General features: G+C 42.4%; 1 protein-coding gene across 2 annotated transcripts in view; it reads right to left on the bottom strand.

The window, feature by feature from the left end:
• The window catches only part of CNTNAP2 (contactin associated protein like 2), a 2,305,108-nt gene that overhangs the window by 181,443 nt on the left and 2,104,999 nt on the right, over nt 1-18,666 (bottom strand). For both annotated transcript variants that reach the window (XM_030826021.1, XM_030826023.1), the window contains one exon: nt 12,986-13,119. In XM_030826021.1, coding sequence (XP_030681881.1) covers nt 12,986-13,119 — 134 coding nt within the window. The remainder of the gene's footprint in view (nt 1-12,985; nt 13,120-18,666) is intronic.

Below are 18,666 nucleotides of genomic sequence, written 5' to 3'. Positions count from 1 at the left end.
CTTGAACCTCTCCTGTGTGCCCAGGGCTCAGGGACAGAGCAGTGAGATGTGCAAGCGTAAGAAAAATCCCTGGATTGTACCCTTTGAATGCAACGGCAAGCTTCCATTTATATAAGTAATACCAAGTCCTACCGCCATCGCGGTATCCACGATAGATGCAAGTAACCCACGCTATAACCTAGGACTCCGGTTTTGGTCGGTGTTTGTAGAAAACCACACCCAAGCTAGTTTCACAAGATTTTCCCTTCCCTGCTCTCACTGGTTACAGCTAATGACCACTAGAGGGCATTTTAACACTAGCTCCGAACTCGCTCCAGGACCCTGTCCATCAAAATCCTCAGACTCAATCCCAGGACTGACTTCTCCCTGCCTGAGCGGAAGGGCAGCGTGGAACACTTCAGAACCTCAAACCGCATGTTGAGATACATTTACTTTTCAGAGAGAAGATGAATTTAGGTGAGATAAAAACCTGCTTCAGTTACCTGTGCAAGAAACAACCCGCTCTGCCTATTGTGCTAAAAATTCGCGCCGAGAGTTACAATCTTTGAGAGTGATTTTAGTGCACTGCAGATGGATATAACTGTATGATGCTTTGCAGATTGGACTTTAGTTTTCATGCCAGACAAAACAGAAATCCAGGAACCTTATCTTCTTTCTTGAGAGATGATTTATGTACTTAATGCACTTGGAGGAAAAAAAGTGAACTCCCAACCTTAGTCTTATAAGCTTTAGCCGTATTCTGGAGAAAGAAAGAGAGGACTGACATCTCAAACCCTAAACTGGATCAGAAATTGCATTGCAACTGCCTTCCCACTGAGCTGCATGAAATGTAAAGCGAAGTAAACACATTTTTCTGGAGTGTAGGAATGGAGGTCCTGTCTAGCCCTGGAATACATAATTCATTTGCAGATGAAATTGCTTTAGAAAAGAAATGAAAAATGTGGAAGTGTTGATATATTCATTATGAGTCTTTTTCTGTTTCAGATCAGATGGGCTTGATGGCTTAGAACTTTTTTAAAAATATATTTTCTGTATAACTTTTATGAAGGGCAAATGTTGAATCTCTGTAGTAAAAAATAAACAAGCTAATGTGATCCTCCCCCCTCCACCATGGAAACCTTGAAGGAACAGCTCAAATGCCTTTGTAAGGCTGCTCTGATCCACTCTTTCCTCCTCAGGATTATTCATTCCCCCACTTTTCTGTGCTTCCACAGCACAAGCTTGCACTTCAGTGGGCACTTGGTTCCTATCTGTATGACTGATGATGGTTTTTCTTCTACTGGACTGGGCTCATGGAGGCAACAGCCATGCTGCATGCTGGGAATATACTAGGTGCTGAGGATACGCTTAATGGGTTGAACTACAAATCAATGGAAAGAAACCTTAGTCCCAAAGAGCCTGTTGGTACTGATCCTGACATCTGCTATTTTATTTTTTGCTTTTAAGAAAGAGAAGGGAAATGGGAATGAAGGAAGAAAACCACCGTTTTATTGGGTCATAGACTGTGCTAGATATATTTTTTTGTATTTTCATTTAACACATACAAACTGCATTAGAAAAGATGGACTTATTCCTATTTTAGAAATTAAGTCAACAGAGATTTCATTAATTTGCTAGAGAACACAGAGCTATTAAGTAAGTGTGATGTTTAATATTGACTGCCAACTTGGTTGAATTGAAGGATGCAAAGTATTGTTCCTGGGTGTGTCTGTGAGGGTGTTGCCAGAGGAGATTACCATTTGAGTCAGTAGACTGGGAAAGGCAGACCCACCCTCAATCTGGGTGCGCACTATCTAATCAGCTGCCAGTGCAGCTAGGATAAAAGCAGGTAGAGGAACGTGTAAAGACTGGACTGGCTGCGTCTTCTGGCCTTCATCTTTCTCCCATGCTGGATGCTTCCTGCCCTCAAACATTGGACTCCAAATTCATCAGCTTTGGTACTCTTGGACCTTCAACCACAGACTGAAGGCTGCACTGTTGGCTTCCCTGCTTTTGAGGTTTTGGGACTCTGACTGGCTTCCTTGGTCCTCAGCTTGCAGACAGTCTACTGTGGGTCCTCAGCTTGTGATCGTGTGAGTCAATATTCCTTAATACACTCCCCTTTATATATACATCTATCCTATTAGTTCTGTCCTGCTAAAGAGCCCTAATATAGTAAGGTAGCCTATCAATAAAGACCCTTTTAAATTTATGTCTTAGTAACAACCTCTGAATTCAACAGTGTATAATCCATGGGGTCTCTGTTTACACTGAAATTGTCCTCAAAGGGATATCTCGTCACGTTCTGTGTCCTCATCACCACCCCAAACTGCTAATATTCTCTTTCGCTGGATACTCTTTTTATTATCTACATGTTGATAAGGAGACTTGTCAAACTGTCTTCTAGAGGAGAAGTAGGTGGAACAGGTTTCTATTATCTGACGAAATGCATATTGAGTGGACACGTCTTTTCTCCCCTCCCAGAATATAAACTCCTTGAGTTGTAAAAGATACACTTTATTCATCCCTGTATGAGTCACCTACTGTTCCACCAACTCATCATCATCTATCCAAATTTCTTTGATATCGTAGATACTCAGCACATATTTGTTCTCCTCAAAGTTATTTTGATTAAAGTTGAATGAATTTTAATTGCATTCCACATCAGTCAATGGCCTAATGGAATGGTTTTGGTGACCATCTGGTTTTATCCAAATCAGGCTTCAGAAATGATTGCTGTGTGGAACTTTCTCACCATGTGGTGGGTTTAGTGGTAGGCAGGGGTAAGAGAGAATGTCAATTAGATATCATCATGTTAAATTCTTAGGGATCCCATGTGGCTTTAAGTAGAAGAAAAGTACACTGATAACAGAAGAGTCCTGGACATCTTGAGAACCTTCTGTCTTCTTCGGCAGGATCTTCACCACACACCTCCACTGCACTCCTAGGAACCACGTCCTTGCATACGGGCTGGCCAGACCTCTCAGTGTGGAGGTGGCCTGAGTTTAAAACTTCAAGCTGGTTTGAAGGTACTGGGAGGGAGAGGAATCTGAGGCTCCAGTAGTTGGGCATCTTGTTTCCTCTTTTCAGAAACATTTTGTCAAATACTGCTATTTTCTGAACCAAATAATGAAAACCTGCTCAAATACTTTCTCAGGGGCCAAGGAGCCATATCTCAACCCAAAACCAGAGGTGACATTACAAAAGCTAATGAGGTCATGAGGTTTTTGATGTGTCTCTCAATCAGGGACAGGCTTCTCTGGATACATAGAAATATAGAAGAAAAAATGAACTCTGACTCATATACAGACCAAATTAATGGGCAACTTCCCAATATATGTAGCCCTCTCTCTTCTCTTCCCACAGATCTTCTATATCAGTTCAATAGACTCAAACCATTTTAATACTATCAGAAACTAATAAAATATTGGCCTATGCTCTCCATAGAATTATACATGTCAGTTGTTCATTAAAGTGGAAAGTTAAGTGCTAATACACTTGCTGAGAATCCCATAGAGAGCCAGTGAATAGGTAAAAGTTCTTCTGGAAGGGAAGAAGCCAGAGTGTTCAAATGGCTCATCATTATTCTTGCAATTGCCTGTCTTCTGTCAAGCATGCTTGTATTGCACAACCCAGGCTGTCAGTTTATCATCTAGAGTAGATAAAAGCTAAATTAGCCAAAGGGAAGGAGTTACAGTAAATGTAATTTTAAGAGCAATGCCCTAGGCTAGCTAGGTCAACTTTCTTTATTTGTTCTGACATCCCTAAAAAATTTAATGCTTCCAAACTGTGTTATTTTCCTTAATGAAGGCTTGAACAACCTCTGATATTAAAATTTTTAGGAGTGTTTACATCCATATGCTTTTTAGTATTGTTCTTTACTGGCAGAAATTTCTAGGGTAATAAAGGCACACAGTTTTAAATAATGTATTTGAGCTTCAGTATCTAATTTCAGTCTGGGCTCCATGTTTCTACAGAAAAGAAGGATGCTAAAATGGACAGACAGGAGGTTATGTTCATATTTACTTAAAGAATGAGATGGAATTTATGGGTGTATGATACTGTGTGCTGTAAAAACACTAGCCCTTAATGTTGGGCCTTGTAGTTCTCTTTGATTATAGAAATTAGGGTTTTATGACCCCCTAGGAAATGCTATAAAGTCATTGCTTTTAGTGACTCCGAAGAAAACACGAATCCCCAAAAGACTTACTTTTGTGTAAACATTTTTTAAAAATTTCAAAAGTTTATAAGGCAAATGAACAGGAGTGAGCTTGCTTCTCTTGCCCACTTGCAAAGACAACTAAGAGCAAACTAAGTGGGGAAACGGAGTCTGGTTAGCTGGGTTCTAGAGAAGATCATGTCTCTTGTGAGCATTGGGACCTTATTCATCATTGGGACTTCTTTTTTTTTTTTGAGACGGAGTTTCGCTGTGTCACCAGGCTGGAGTGCCGTGTCGCCAGGCTGGAGTTCGGCGGTGCGATCTTGGCTCACTGCAACCTCTGCCTCCCGGGTTCAAGCAATTCTCCTGTCTCAGCCCCCTGAGTAGCTGGCACTACAGGCGTGCACCACCATGTCCAGCTAATTTTTGTATTTTTAGTAGGGATGGGGTTTCACCATGCTGGTCAGGATGGTCAGGATCTCTTGACATCGTGATCCACCCGCCTCGGTCTCCCGAAGTGCTGGGGTTACAGGCGTGAGCCACCACGCTCGGCCTGGGACTTCTTAATCTCTGTTTTCTCATGTATATAATGGGACTAATAGCACCAGCTATTTCCAGTTCATAAGGCTGAGAGTGGCAATGTGGGCAAGCATTTCGATATGTAAGAAAGAGCTTTGAGCACTACCTAACATGACCTTTCAGGCCCTCTCAAGTCTAGAGAGATTTTTCTCTGGGCTTGAGGACGTTATGTGAAAGTCTTTATACAATTGTACACTTTTCCATGTGCAGAAAGTGGTGAACTGGGGCTCGCTTGGCCACCAATGTTTCACATCAATTAACATTTGGCGCTGCCCTAGGAGTCCATAATTGAATTACTCTCATTTTGCTGCTGATAAAATTCTTCCAACAATTTTTGACACCACTCTGCATGTGCCTCAGACTACTGACTTCACAGCATTCAATATTCATAAATGACTTCAGACCATTTGACGTTACATATTTCAGAGTGAGAATTTCTCCAGGTAAGACTTTTTACTGAGTCTTCTCCAGTGGTCTTTTCTGTTCACGAGATAGAGAGAGGGTGAAACCTATGAAATAGTCACTCTTCTAGCATCTTTGTTTAACATGATGTTCTCTTTTGGAACACACATCTTCCCTCTCCTTCTCCCTCTTCCATCATACATAGTCTTCCATGTCCTCTCTTGCTCCCCATTCACCTATTAACATCTTATCCTTCCTTCAAGCCTTATAGTTACAGCATAGAACCACAATATCTTTTACTCTATTATTTATGGACATTAGTACAAACACCTTTTTATCAGCCTATTTATATATTGCTTACAATTTCCAACTAGAAATCATTTTACTATTATGTGGGAAAGAAAGTTATTTGTATTAAGCCTCTGATTTTTTGTTATAGCAGCAAATACAACCCTAACGAATACATACATTGGTATCTTAAGGCAGGGTGCTGCTATAACAGAAACCTAAAACATGTAGCATTGGCTTTGTGGTAAGGTGGCAGGTGGTGCAGGAATAGATATGAGGGACTTGAAAGACAGAGGAAGAATGGTATGTGATATGGTTTGGATATGTGTCCCTGCTCAAATCTCATGTTGAGTTGTAATTCCCAGTGTCCAAAATGGGGCCATGGTGGGAGTTGATGGGATCATGGAAGCAGAGTTCTATGAACGGTTTAGCACCACCCCCTTGGTGCTGTTCTCGTGATAGTAAGTGAGTTCTCATGAGATCTGGTTGTTTGAAAGTGCGTAGCACCTTCCCTCTCTCTCGGTCCTGCTCCTGCCGTGTAAGACAAGCCTACTTTCCCTTTGCTGTCTGCCATCTAAGCTTCCTGAGGTCTCCCCAGAAGCAGAAGCTGCTATGCGTCTTGTACAGCCTGCAGAACTGTGAGCCAACTAAACCTTTTTTTCTTTACAAATTACCCAGTCTCAGGTATTTCTTTATAGCAGTGCAAGACAGACTAATATAGTATGCAATAAAATATTTTGTAAAACTGTCACCTCACATAACCTGGAAGGCAGACTAAGTGCCTAAGTAGCTTTAAGGAAAGTGCTTCAAAAGAGACAGAATGGTCATGTGTGTCAGTTGCTTTTTGCTCATGTCAAGGAGCAGATGAGTTCAGGAAAGAATTGACCAGTTCCCAATAATCAATGAAAGGAATAGAGAAAAGTCTAGATATTTAGAGCCTTACACTAGAGAGTGAGAAATAACACTGCAAACAGCTTTGACTAACAGTGGGGCAGTAAGATTTCTGTTTAGCAAACTGACTTAGCCTCATGGGTAACATTTAAATTAAGGGTCTTTACTTCCCACCCAAGCCTTTTGTGTCCACTGGCCCCAAAGTAGCTGCCATTACTTTGAGAGAGAGAGAGGCATGGGTGCCTGGAGGCAAATGACTGAGTAGGGCTAAGATTGATGTCTAGGGAAGAGCTTAGGGTGCATTTACCAGCACATGAAACTTACCAGAAGCAAATTGATCAGAAGCCACCTTGGGTTTTGAGGGAATTGTATTGGAAAAGAAAGCACAGATCTAGTCCACAAAAGGCTTATGAATGTTAAAAAACCCTTATTGTAATTTGAACCTGCAGGAAATGGGCCTTAAAGCTGCACAGCTGTAGCCAGGCACAGTGGCTCACACCTGTAATTCCAGCACTTTGGGAGGCCAAGGAGGGTGGATCATGAGGTCAGGAGATTGAGACCATCCTAGCTAACACAGTGAAACCCTGTCTCTACTAAAATTACAAAAAATTACCTGGGCGTGGTGGCACGTGCCTGTACTCCCAGCTACTTGGGAGAGTGAGACAGGAGAATCACTTGAACCGGGGAGGTGGAGGTTGCAATGAGCTGAGATCGTGCTGTTGCACTCCAGCCTGGTGACAGACCAAGACTCCATCTCAAAAAAAAAAAAAAAAAATTGCTGCACAGCTGTAAGGAGCACATTATCCGTGGCACATAATTCAGAGGAGGCCATGGCTGAACACACACAAGGAAGAGCCTCCCAGAGGATAAAGGCGGGAGGGCTTCGAGAATAATGGACAATAATTTGGCCTAGTCCAGGGTTGGGGAAGCAGGGAAGTTGGTGGCAGTGGCAGGTCCTCAGAGTGCCTGCCCAGCACGATTTCATCACTGCTGGAGACCAGAGAACTTTCTTTTTCTGAAAATATATCTGATATAAGACAGACTTTTTTTGGGTTGAAACATGGAGATTTGAGGGCTAATTTGCATAGCAACTGGCATCACCCTAATATTTGTATCCTTTCTTCTACTTCTAGCACTTAGCACACTACATGTTGCTAATGTTTTTGACACTTCTCTGACAGTTCTTAAGATTTATATACAGGACCTAGTTCAATTAACAACTGATGCAATTGTTTTTATACAATTTGGTTGAAATTCAGATTAGTGGCAGGTAAGAAATTACCATGCTTATATTATTTTAAGGAACAGAATTCAGTGATATTTTTGAATATTTGTTTTGAAAATTCCCAGTGAAAATAATCAAAGTCATCCTCTTTTTGGTATAAGAACTTGGGGATCTAATCATCATTTGTTCCTGAGGACCTAGAATTATTTTCTAAGAAAGGCCTTATTTTGCTTGCAGAAAATCTGTTAGCTTCTTCTTGGCAAAGACAAGATGGCCCTCTAGTTAGATGAAAGCCAAAATGATACATCCTTACCATCTGTTCATTTGATTTTTAGAGAATATGGATTCTGAGTATCTGTGCCAGAGAATATATCCCTGAACTCTCTATTGTCTAACTCACATCTAAACCCCAAAATGTGTGATTGTCATGGATAAGTATTCAAAGAACATGTAGTTTATTCATTATCATTTTCCAGCTAGTTTTATCCTAGGATCAGGTCAAAATTTCAGAAAGCTGCATCATCTCAGCCTTTGGCCTCTTCATCTGTCCATCATCTTGCTCTACCTCACTCGCTACAGACTTGTTTGGGCTGAATTCCATTTTGAAGTTATGCTTTACTTTCCCAAGGAGCGTCAGCATCTAACAGCCTTGTAGCAAATACATTTGCAGAAATGCTGTTGAAGGCATTGACTCTGACTTTTATCGGGGCCCGCTATGTAACCAGGAGGACAACGGACTCTCAATTATTGCTGTGTTTAAAAAAATCTGAAGAAATAGGGCAAAATGTCAAAATTTGTAATGTTTCGATGGTGGGTACATAGCATATGGTTTATTATTTTCTGTGTGTTTGTATATTTTGAACTATCTTATGATAATAAGAATAACATCACTTAATTTCTTACCAGCCAGAGGTATCTGCTTCTAAAATTTTGTGAACATCCTTCCAGACATCTGTCTATTAAGTAAGGTTAAGAGCCTGTGTACACTTTGAAGTATGACAGACCTGGGTTCGACTATGCTGTGGCCATTTACCGCTTTCTAACTTTGGGCAGGTTGCATCTTACTTTTTGAACTTTAATTTCCATATCTCTAAGATGGTGTATTAGTCCATTCTTGCACTGCTATAAAGAACTACCTGAGACTGGGTAATGTATAAAGAAAAGAGGTTTAATTGACTCACAGTTCCACAGGCTGTACATGAAGCATGGCTGGGGAGACCTCAGGAAACTTACAATCATAGTAGAAGACAAAGGGGTAGCAGGCATGTCTTACATGGCCTGAGAAGGAGGAAGAGGGCAAAGCAGGAGGTGCTACACACTTTTAAACAACCAGACCTCATGAGAACTCACTCACTATCACAAGAACATCTAGGGGGATATCCACCCCCATGATCGAATCACCTCCCACCAGGCTCCTCCTTCAACATTGGGGATTATAATTTGACATGAGATTTGGACAGGGACACATTCCAAAGCACATCAGATGGGAATAATGATGGCACATACTTCATAAAGTTTTTGTGATGACTAAATGAGAAAACGTGCATAAAGTGCTCAGCATGTTGCCTTGGACACAGTAAGCACCAATACATGTGAGCTGTTATCGTGTATGTGATGTTGTGTAAGTGGAATATGCTATGGGCATTTTCTATGTCAGTAAATATAATCCATGGAGTTAAATAAAATAAAAATGATATAATAAGAAAAGTTTCAATTCTCGAGAGGAACTGGCTTAGTTTATCCTTATGAGTTGCATACTTCTGGCTGCCGAGAAGTTCACGGTCAAATTTATCCATGTGATAAGACCTTGTGACCTGAATAATCATGTTCTATTTTCTCTGATCTTGGGGACTTACTTTTTGTGACTTCCATTAACTCTCTATTTCATTTAATATTCTCCCTGTAAACCCCCTTAGATCCCTCGTGTGCAATGTGGTTGGGAAGAAAGAAAGGAAAAAATAGGAAGGAAAAGAAACATGGATGGCAAGATGGAAGGAAGGAAAGGAAGAAGAAAGGGTTAGTTGCACAAGGCTTTGGAATTGTTGATTAGAATGTTTAGCTTTTGGATTCATGCTAATTGACATAATTTTTCACTGCATGCCAGACTTTTTCAGGTGCTCTCTGGCTGCACCTTGTTTGTTTATATTTTGACTGGCATTAAGCCTTAAGCTATTCTCCCTGATGCAACTGTGAGTTTTCACAAATGATGCCACTGGAGGTATGCCATGGGTTCTGGTTCACGCTGGTGTCTGATAACTACTACAGTCAGTTCCCTGTTATCTATGTGGAGACTGGGTACTTTGTCTTTTGGCAGCAAATGTTTCATCCAAGGTCAGTTTCCCTCAAGTGCTCAGTGCCGTTTCAGAGGGTGTGTGCTGAGGGAATGCAGATTAATTTAATGTTAGCTTTAGCCAAACCCACCTACGAAAGTAAACCTGCTTTTAAAGACACCATAAACACAGATGAAGATCATCTAAATTATGTGATGTTTGAGCATGTATAAATGCATCAACATTCACCTTAATTCCAAAGACATCATTCCATAGCACTGTGATCTACCATTCATCTTTGCATTAGCCTTATTTTTGTTCTTTGACTATAAATATTAATTTGAAATTATTGAAATACCTTTGTTATCATATGTTATTATAACTGGGGGCTACCAGAATAGGTTGAGAATATATGGCTCTTTCACATTTCTGTTTGATTATAAAAATGCAGCATGTGCTTACAATAGAAAATGAGGAAATAGAAAACTCTGGAGGAAATCAAACCATTTATAATCCCTCCACACATAAATGATCACTGTGGACATTTTATTATATCTCTTTCCACACACAGTTGAGGCTGTAGAAGTTCTCAAGATGGATTTGTAGATTGTTTTAAGAAAAAAATTGCAATGTTTTTTGGTGTTGCAAAGCACTTTCCGAATTACTTCCACGCTCTGCAAGGCCTCCCTGCATGAAAGAAAGTGAGGCATGGGAGCGAGGAGCCCTGGGATATGCTTTTCCATAAGGAGGAACTACATCTTGTCTTCCTCTACCACCTCTATCTTTACTTTCCTTTTGCCCTCAGGGGTGGGCAGGGCCCAGAGTAGATGGGACAGGCTGGGCTGAGAGATTGGAGCTCCCCAGGCGGTGACATCTTTCCTAGTTGCCCTCACGTGGGTTGGGACATTCAGAAATCTTAGTGCAGTCAGTTACATTACATGACAGAGAAGGAGGGAGAGCTGGATCTCCCAACACCTCCAGGTGCGGAAGCTAGGGCGGAATCGAGGAAGCACTTCCCAGGTTTTTCTCCTCTCCTACCTCGGAATTGTGCATCCAAAGTTTTCACTCCTGTCATCCTGTCTCCTTCCTTTTTCTGGAACTGCTTTCTGTTCTTTTGAGGGAGTTTCCCAAGTTCCCCACTCTAATCAAGAGATGTGATTAGGGACTATGGGTCTTTGTTCCCCCTTCCACCCAACAAGGTGAGCATATGACTCAAGCCAGGCCTATCAGAGATTCCCTGGGATTTTAAAATGAGTGTCAAGAAACTAGGACCATTTCTTCTGGTAACAAAATTGGGAAGACATGAGCCCAGTACTCCTGTGACTATGTCCCAGGATATGTGAAAGATAGAGCTTGCAGTAAGAGGTAATTAATCCAGTCTTCAGAGAGAGGCAGAGATGAGAATGAAAAAGAGGGAGGGAAGGAAGGAAGGGAGAGAGAAACCCAGTGGTATTCTAGTCCATAGTTTTAATCCTCCAGGCTCCCTAGATTCTCTTCCCAAAGTTTGGTTTTATCTTTTTCAAATTGTATAATTCTATGACCTACCCTAGGAGTTTTCCCCAACAAATTACTTCTGAATTGCTTTTCTATCATTTGCAACCAAAATAGTCTTGAGCAATAGAACCAGACCCTCCCCCAAACCCATTCATCCCCTGGATTCTCTGGAGGTCTCTGGCTGCTCCACTGTCTATATCTCTGGCTCTCTGTGCCTCCAAAGCCCCAAGTCTTAAAAAATCATCCACTCCTCTCCCCTTCCTCAAGTCCTTCTCTAATTCACTGTGGCAGACAGTGAGGGTTAATTCTATACGACTCTATGGCTGTGGTGGGTCTCTGCTGTTACACTGTCTGAAAAGCCATTGTTTAGTTCTTTTTAAGTTTTAATATTATTTTGCAACGGTAAAATGGCAAGATATGTCACTTGCTTTAAAAGAGGTGATAAATTGGGTGGCTTAAAATGGAAAAAGTCTCTAATCAAAAGCTGAGGGAGACAATGTTGATGAAATGATATAAAACGATCTGTCTCCTTGACTTGCTGGCTTTTCTGACTAAAACTTGGTTAAAGATGGGCTTGGTTTACTCCATAAAGAATTTGCCGCCCCTAATGTGTGCCAGGCACTGTGCTGGGCTCTGGGACTCTGTCGATCACGCTGAGAGAACCTTATCATGCCACCTTTGATTGATGGTGCAGTAAGCTGAAACAGCGCATGTCAGCTTCCTAGGAAAGACCTCTCCTTAAAATGCCCTCTAGCATTTACTGCTAAAGGCCACGTGCAAACTCCATATCAAGTTATGAATCTGACATCCACCAGTGCTCAAAAGAGACAGGGCTTGTGCCTTTTCTTTGCAACCTGAACTTCCCACAGCATCCAGCCGAATCAGAATGAGGTCTGAGAGGCTGCTGAACCCCTGCCAAATGACACTCCACTTTACTGACAAAACAGCCTCCTCCTGCTGTTCTTTCTCCTGACAGGCATCTATTTTGAACTCCTTCTAGAGAATGCAGTGACAGTTCCCATCCTTGATCTCTTGGCCTAGCTCCCAGGGAGACCTCCTCACATTATGTTTTATTCATGGTGTTTCCCAAGCTGGTTTCTTCACTGTAAAAATCAGTGGTGGGGGCCGGGGTCGTCAATAAACCTGAAATAAAATTTGAGTATCATAATAAAACCATCCCTTTGTGTGCCAAAAGCCCACAATCAGAGTCTGAGATTCTGGGGAAAGACTGTTTTGAGGATTTCTAAGACAAAGGCTCTGCAGAGAGAGAGAGAAAAAATACAGCTCTTTGTATTGTGTTGGAGTAGTGAAAGAAGTAGGTCGGAGAAACCAAAATAACCTTTGCTGGGAAACACGGTAAGTTTCAGATGTCTGAGAGCTTGGCGAAGAAAGATGGTGCAATGGATAAAAGCAGCAAACTGATAGATATGTGGGTCTAGGGCTGGGAAAACCAGAAAGACTCTACGGAATAAACATTTATTCTACTTCCCCCTAAAAAAATGTCATCAACTTCATCATTGTCTTTCCTTGTCAGAATTACATATATTTCTACTTCACTAGTTATGCACTTGTAGGAGAAAGTGTAAAAAGCATCTCTTGTACTTCTGTCCCCTCAAAACAAAACCAATGGCCAAGCATTACAGGGCCAGGGACTATAATGCGATATTATATGTAATTTATATGTACACGTATGTATACCTTGAGAATGATAGTCTTCTCGTGGCGGGTGATGTTGACACTGTGGGGCTGTCCATTGGCCATGTTCCTGTGGTCTACATCAATATTGTACGGCTCTCGGGTGCCACCCAGGTTGTATCGAATCTGTAAGCTTCCTATAGAAGAAAAAAGAAAGAAGCTCAGTAATTTGTTTGCCCTAAATTTCATTTTAATGTCACATCCCCTCGATCCCTGCTCTTAGATTCTTTCTTTCTTCCTTTCTTTTCTTTCTTTCTTTTTTTTTTTTTGATGGAGTCTTGCTCTTGCCCAGGCTGGAGTGCAATGGTACGATCTTGGCTCACTGCAACTTCTGCCTCCCAGGTTCAAGCCATTCTCCCACCTCAGCTTCCTGAGTAGCTGGGATTACAGGCACCTGCCACCACGCGTGGCTAATTTTTGTATTTTCAGTAGAGATGGGGTTTCACCATGCTGGCCAGGCTGGTCTCGAACTCCCAACCTCAGGCTATCCACTGGCCTCAGCCTCCCAGAGTGCTGGGATTACAGGCGTGAGCCACCGTGCCCAGCCAATTTCTGATAACCTTTACCCCCTCCCTTGATGTCCACAGATAACATTCAAGATTTGAATTTGGATTCACGAGCTCAGAGGCCTACTGACCCATATTGGCTGACAGCACCAGGCTCGCACATATTTACAATCTGTCCACAGTGAACTTCAGTGACTGTCGTCCCAAAGTTGAAGATGCAAATAGTTTAAATGATCCAAGTTGGGATTATGCCTGGACACAAAGAATGAGAGCATATACAATATAGGACTTCAGGGAGGAGACGTCTGCAGGCCCCACGAAACACTATGTGAAATAAAAAAATAAATGCAGCGTGCAGGGATGTTCTCACCCCATCAGCAAAGTGTGACACTGGGCATACAAAAGAATCATGAGCATACAACATTAAAAATAAACATAGTTTTGTTTTTGTTTGAGACGGAGTCTCACTCTGTCGCCCAGGCTGGAGTGCAGTGGTGCCATCTCGGCTCACTGCAAGCTCCGCCTCCCGGGTTCACGCCATTCTCCTGCCTCAGCCTCCTGAGTAGCTGGGACTACAGGTGCCCGCCACCATGCCCAGCTTTTTTTTTTTTTTTTTTTTTTTTTTGTATTTTTAGTAGAGACGAGGTTTCACTGTGTTAGCCAGGATGGTCTCGATCTCCTGACATCGTGATATGCCCGCCTTGGCCTCCCAAAGTGCTGGGATTACAGGCATGAGCCACCGCGCCCGGCCAAACATAGTTTTTAAAGATGAGATTTTGGGTGGCCTCATTGAAACCAAGTAATAAATTTTATTTTAGCTTACAGACTAACCAAATGCAAATCAACAGGAAAGATGGCTTTCCCGGGTCCCCTGAGTCCCTTTTTGCCCTCAACGATAGTTCACTTTGCCTCAACAGCATATTCTTTTTTTCCTCCTTGCTTTTTCTCAACAATAAAAAACAATATTCAAAATAACTAACATGACAATGTAGATCCTGCTTTTAGTTAATCTGCAAGCATAAATATTATATCTTAGTTATGAGTTTTAAAGACATCAATATTTTATCTCATTTGTTACTCAAATTGGAATTGTCCTGTTGGTATCTCAGAGCTTAAAATTGGAGCCAGCGATCTAGCAAGAATTTGACCAACTGTAAATCACCTAATGGATTATTTGTCACCTATCATTTCCTTTTTAGGGGGACAAAACTGATATTCTGATTTTAAGTTACAAAATAAAACATGCTCATTAAAATATAGAAAGTAAACAGAAAGAAAAAAATAAAAGAAATTCACCTGAAATCCCACCACCCAAAGATAATTTTTCTAAACCTCTTGGGAGTATCTCCTTCCAGACTTTCACACACACACACATACACACACACACACACACACACACGCACACGTACTGTGCTCTTCCTTATTTAGGCGTTCTAACGTTACACTTGCCATGTTCCTGGATTTCAAAGGAACATTTGTTGGAATAATCAAGAGCTAATTTCTCTATTTTTGTTTTCTAAACGAAATTCAACAAACCTTCACTATTTCTGAGTTTTACCTTAGAATGTCATCCTAGACTCCTTTGCCTCTGGCATTTAAACTAAGCACCGTGGATTGGATTTTCGTCTCCTAAATCTATCTAAATTCCCTCACTCTTTTACACTTCGGTAACCACAGGCTCTCTGTTGGCACCCGCGGTGTCCTTGTGTGAATTCCAGAGGGAGCCTTCTCCCTGGCTGAGGCAGCTTCACACGGAGCTGTTGGTTCATCCTCACCTGTGCTTTACCTGCACCATCTTCTGCCTGGATTGCAGAAGATGGTGGGTCTTAGTCGGCCTCCTCTTTAAAAATTACTGCTCTTGACCTCATTTCACTCTCAAGTGAGGCTTCTTATCCTTTGCTTTTCTTCGCTGCGAATCCCGTGAAAAGAGATGGGTACACTCGCTGCCTCCAAACCCGTCCCTATTTTAGCATAAGCCCTCTGCCTCACTTCTGTCTTCCCTGCTCCACGGTCTTTTGCTGGGCCCGTGACCCCTGGGGAAGTAGGGGCAATTGTCCCTCTCAGGCCTCATCTTCACTCGGCACAGAGTTCATTCACCTCCTGGAAACAGTTGGCCTCCAGCACACACTCTTTCTGTTTTCCTTCTCTACCTGTTTTTCCCCTCATTTTGGGGCACCTTACTCTTGCAGTCCCCAAAGACCAGCCCTAAAGCATATTCTCTTTTGTATTCATGCCTGTTTCCATGGTGATCCTGTTACTGAAGGCAAATCCCTAAGGGTCTGCAGCAAACTTGATCCTTGCCTCCTCAGAGGCAAGAATGCGGCTTGAGGGGCAGAAGTAGGATTAAGGCAGAGGGAGAGACTGCGGCAAGTTTTAGCAGAGCAGGAGTGAAAGTTTATTAAAAAGTTTTAGAAAGGGAGTACACTTGGAAGACGGCCAAGCGGGCGACTTGAGAGATCCAAGTGCCCTGTTTTGCCCTTGATTTGGGGTTTTATACATTGGCATAGTTCTGGGGTTTGGTTTCTTCTCCCCTGATTCTTCCCTTGGAGAAGGCTGACTGCATGCGCAGTGGCCTGCGAGCACCTGGGAGGGGCTGCATGCACAGGTGTTTACTGAAGTGGTGCGCATGCTCATTTGAGGCGTTTTTCCCCTTTCCAGTTGAGTGTTCCTAGAGGAAGGTCATATACCCGTTAAACTCCACCATGTTGCCTCTTAGTGTGCATGCTTGGGCCCGCTTGCTCAGCTCCTGAGATCTTACTGGGAAGCTGCTGATCACCAGCTCCAGATGTTTTCTATCTATTGGGAGACTGTCGTTTCTTGGTGCCAGCTGCAGCCAATTATCATTTCAGAGAGAGACAGTTTAGCAACTGCCCGACCATCACCTGATGGTTGTCTGACATTCTTGGTGGTTGGCGGGAGGGGGCACCCTCTTCTGCCCTGCTCGTGTCTACCTACCTACTCCAACAATCCTATCCCACGTAGGACCTTTGAATAAGGTGTATGCCCATCAGACACCACATTCATACTCTAGTCAGACTTCTCTCTTGAACTCCAGACTCTTTTCACAAACTGTCTACTTGATATTTTCCCTCAGATATCTTACTGGCAACCCCGAACGTAACACATGCAACAGAGCATTGATCTTCTTTCCCCAAAAGTATTCCATTGCAGTTTTCCACATTTTGGTGAATTGCCAATTCATCCTTCCAGTTATTCTTGCCAAAAGCCTTGACTGTCCTCTTTCTCCTGTATGACATGTGTCATCTGACAGCAAGTCTTTGTGGCTTGATCTTCAAATTATGCCCTGAATCTTACCACTTGTCACCATCTCCATCTCTACACCCTGGACCAAGCCACCAGCGTCTTTTGCTGGGATTATACTGCTTTTGTCCTTTCTCCAACCTTCCCTGATCCCAACTGGGCCTCTGACCCTGAGAGACACAGTGTCCTCACCATACGGTGGTCAGAGTGATCGTCTGCTCAAAATCCCAGTGGCTCCCTGTCTCACCCAGAGTAAAAATCAAAGTTCCCGCAATGGCTCACCAGGCCCTATGTGATCTCCTCATTATTGCTGACCTAACATCCTGTTACTCTCCTCTTTGCTCACTGCTCACCATCCACATTGGCTTCCTGTTCTTACCCCAGGGACTTTGCAGTCACCGGTTCTTCTGTTCAGGATGCTCACTCCCCAGGTCTCTGCATGGCTGTGCCCTTACTCCTTCAGGTCTTTGCTCTCATGTCCTCTTCTCAGTGATCATTGCTGTGACTTCCTCATTAAAAGTGGAATTTACCCTCTCCTTCCCCTTGGCCAGGCCCTCCCTTTTCTGCCTCATATTTTCCCCATAACAGTTCTTAGCACACAACATACTGTAGATTGTACCAATTTGTTTATTGTCTGTTTTCTTCTCTTCAAAGGTAATCTCCATGAGAGCAAGAATTTTTGTTTCTATTCTTTATGACTATTTCCAATGTCTAGAATAGTGCCTGATGCACAGTAGTGGAATAAATATTTGTTGAATAAATGAGCGAATGGTCTCTGATATGGTTTGGCTGTGTCCCTACCCAAATGTCATCTTAAATTGTAGTTTCCATAATCCCCATGTGTCGTGGGAGGGACCCAGGGGGAGGTAACTGAATCATGAGGGCAGTTACCTCTGTGCTGGTCTCATGATAGTGATTGAGTTGTGATGAGATCGGATGGTTTTATAAGGGGCCTTTCCCTCCTTTGCTCTGCACTTCTCCCTCCTGCTGCCACGTGAAGAAGGACATGCCTGCTTCCCCTTCCACCATTACTGTAAGTTTCCTGAGGCCTCCCCAGCCATGCGGAACTGTGAGTCAATGAAAACTCTTTCCTTTATAAATTACCCAGTCTCAGGTATTTCTTCATAGCCTCAGGTATTTCTTCATAGCCTCAGGTATTTCTTCATAGCCTCAGGTATTTCTTCATAGCAGCGTGAGAACAGATGAATACAGTCTCCCTGCTTCTGTACCTTCTTCTTCCCCGTGTTTTCAAAATGCATAACTGATTATTTTATTGGGTCATTTAAAATCCTTCAAAGCCTTCCAATTCTTTACAGAATAAAAATGTACTTTCCAAATAGAGGTTGCAATGCCCTGTCTGATGTGCGTTCCTCCTGCTACTTTATTTTCAAATCATGCCACTCACTCTCACTTTTTACATTCAAACTACCACGAACTTCTCTTATTCCCTAGAAAATACGATCTCCTCCTACCTCAGGGCCTTTGAATATGGTGTTCCTACTTCTTGAGCTGCTTCTCTCTCCACCCCTCAGTGTTTACTCGGTTTTTCCTTTACCCAGTAGCATTAAAATAATCCATTGTTTGGGATTGAAGGAGATGATCAGGCAGTTGTTTGGCAATACGCAGAAAAAACACATTGATTGTCTTAGGTTTTTACTCTCTGCCTTATTTCTGGTGCTCGGACATCATATCATCCCAGCCAATTTTCTTAAATATACAGCTGTCTTGATTCATCTCTTATTCATTTCTTCAGAACACATATATTTAGTTCCTGTGCAAAGCACAGCTTTTTTTTTAAGGTCTGAAAATAGGCTTTCTGCCTGGTTACAAGTGTAGAGTCCACTTATAATACATACAGCCATGCCCATCCCCTGGCATGGGTCAGGCAATATGTGTATGGCTCTGAGGATACAAACA

This window comes from Nomascus leucogenys, chromosome 13, assembly GCF_006542625.1.
Source record: "Nomascus leucogenys isolate Asia chromosome 13, Asia_NLE_v1, whole genome shotgun sequence".
In the NCBI taxonomy this organism is placed as follows: Eukaryota; Metazoa; Chordata; class Mammalia; order Primates; family Hylobatidae; genus Nomascus; species Nomascus leucogenys.
This window is presented reverse-complemented; position numbering and strand designations above follow the sequence as displayed.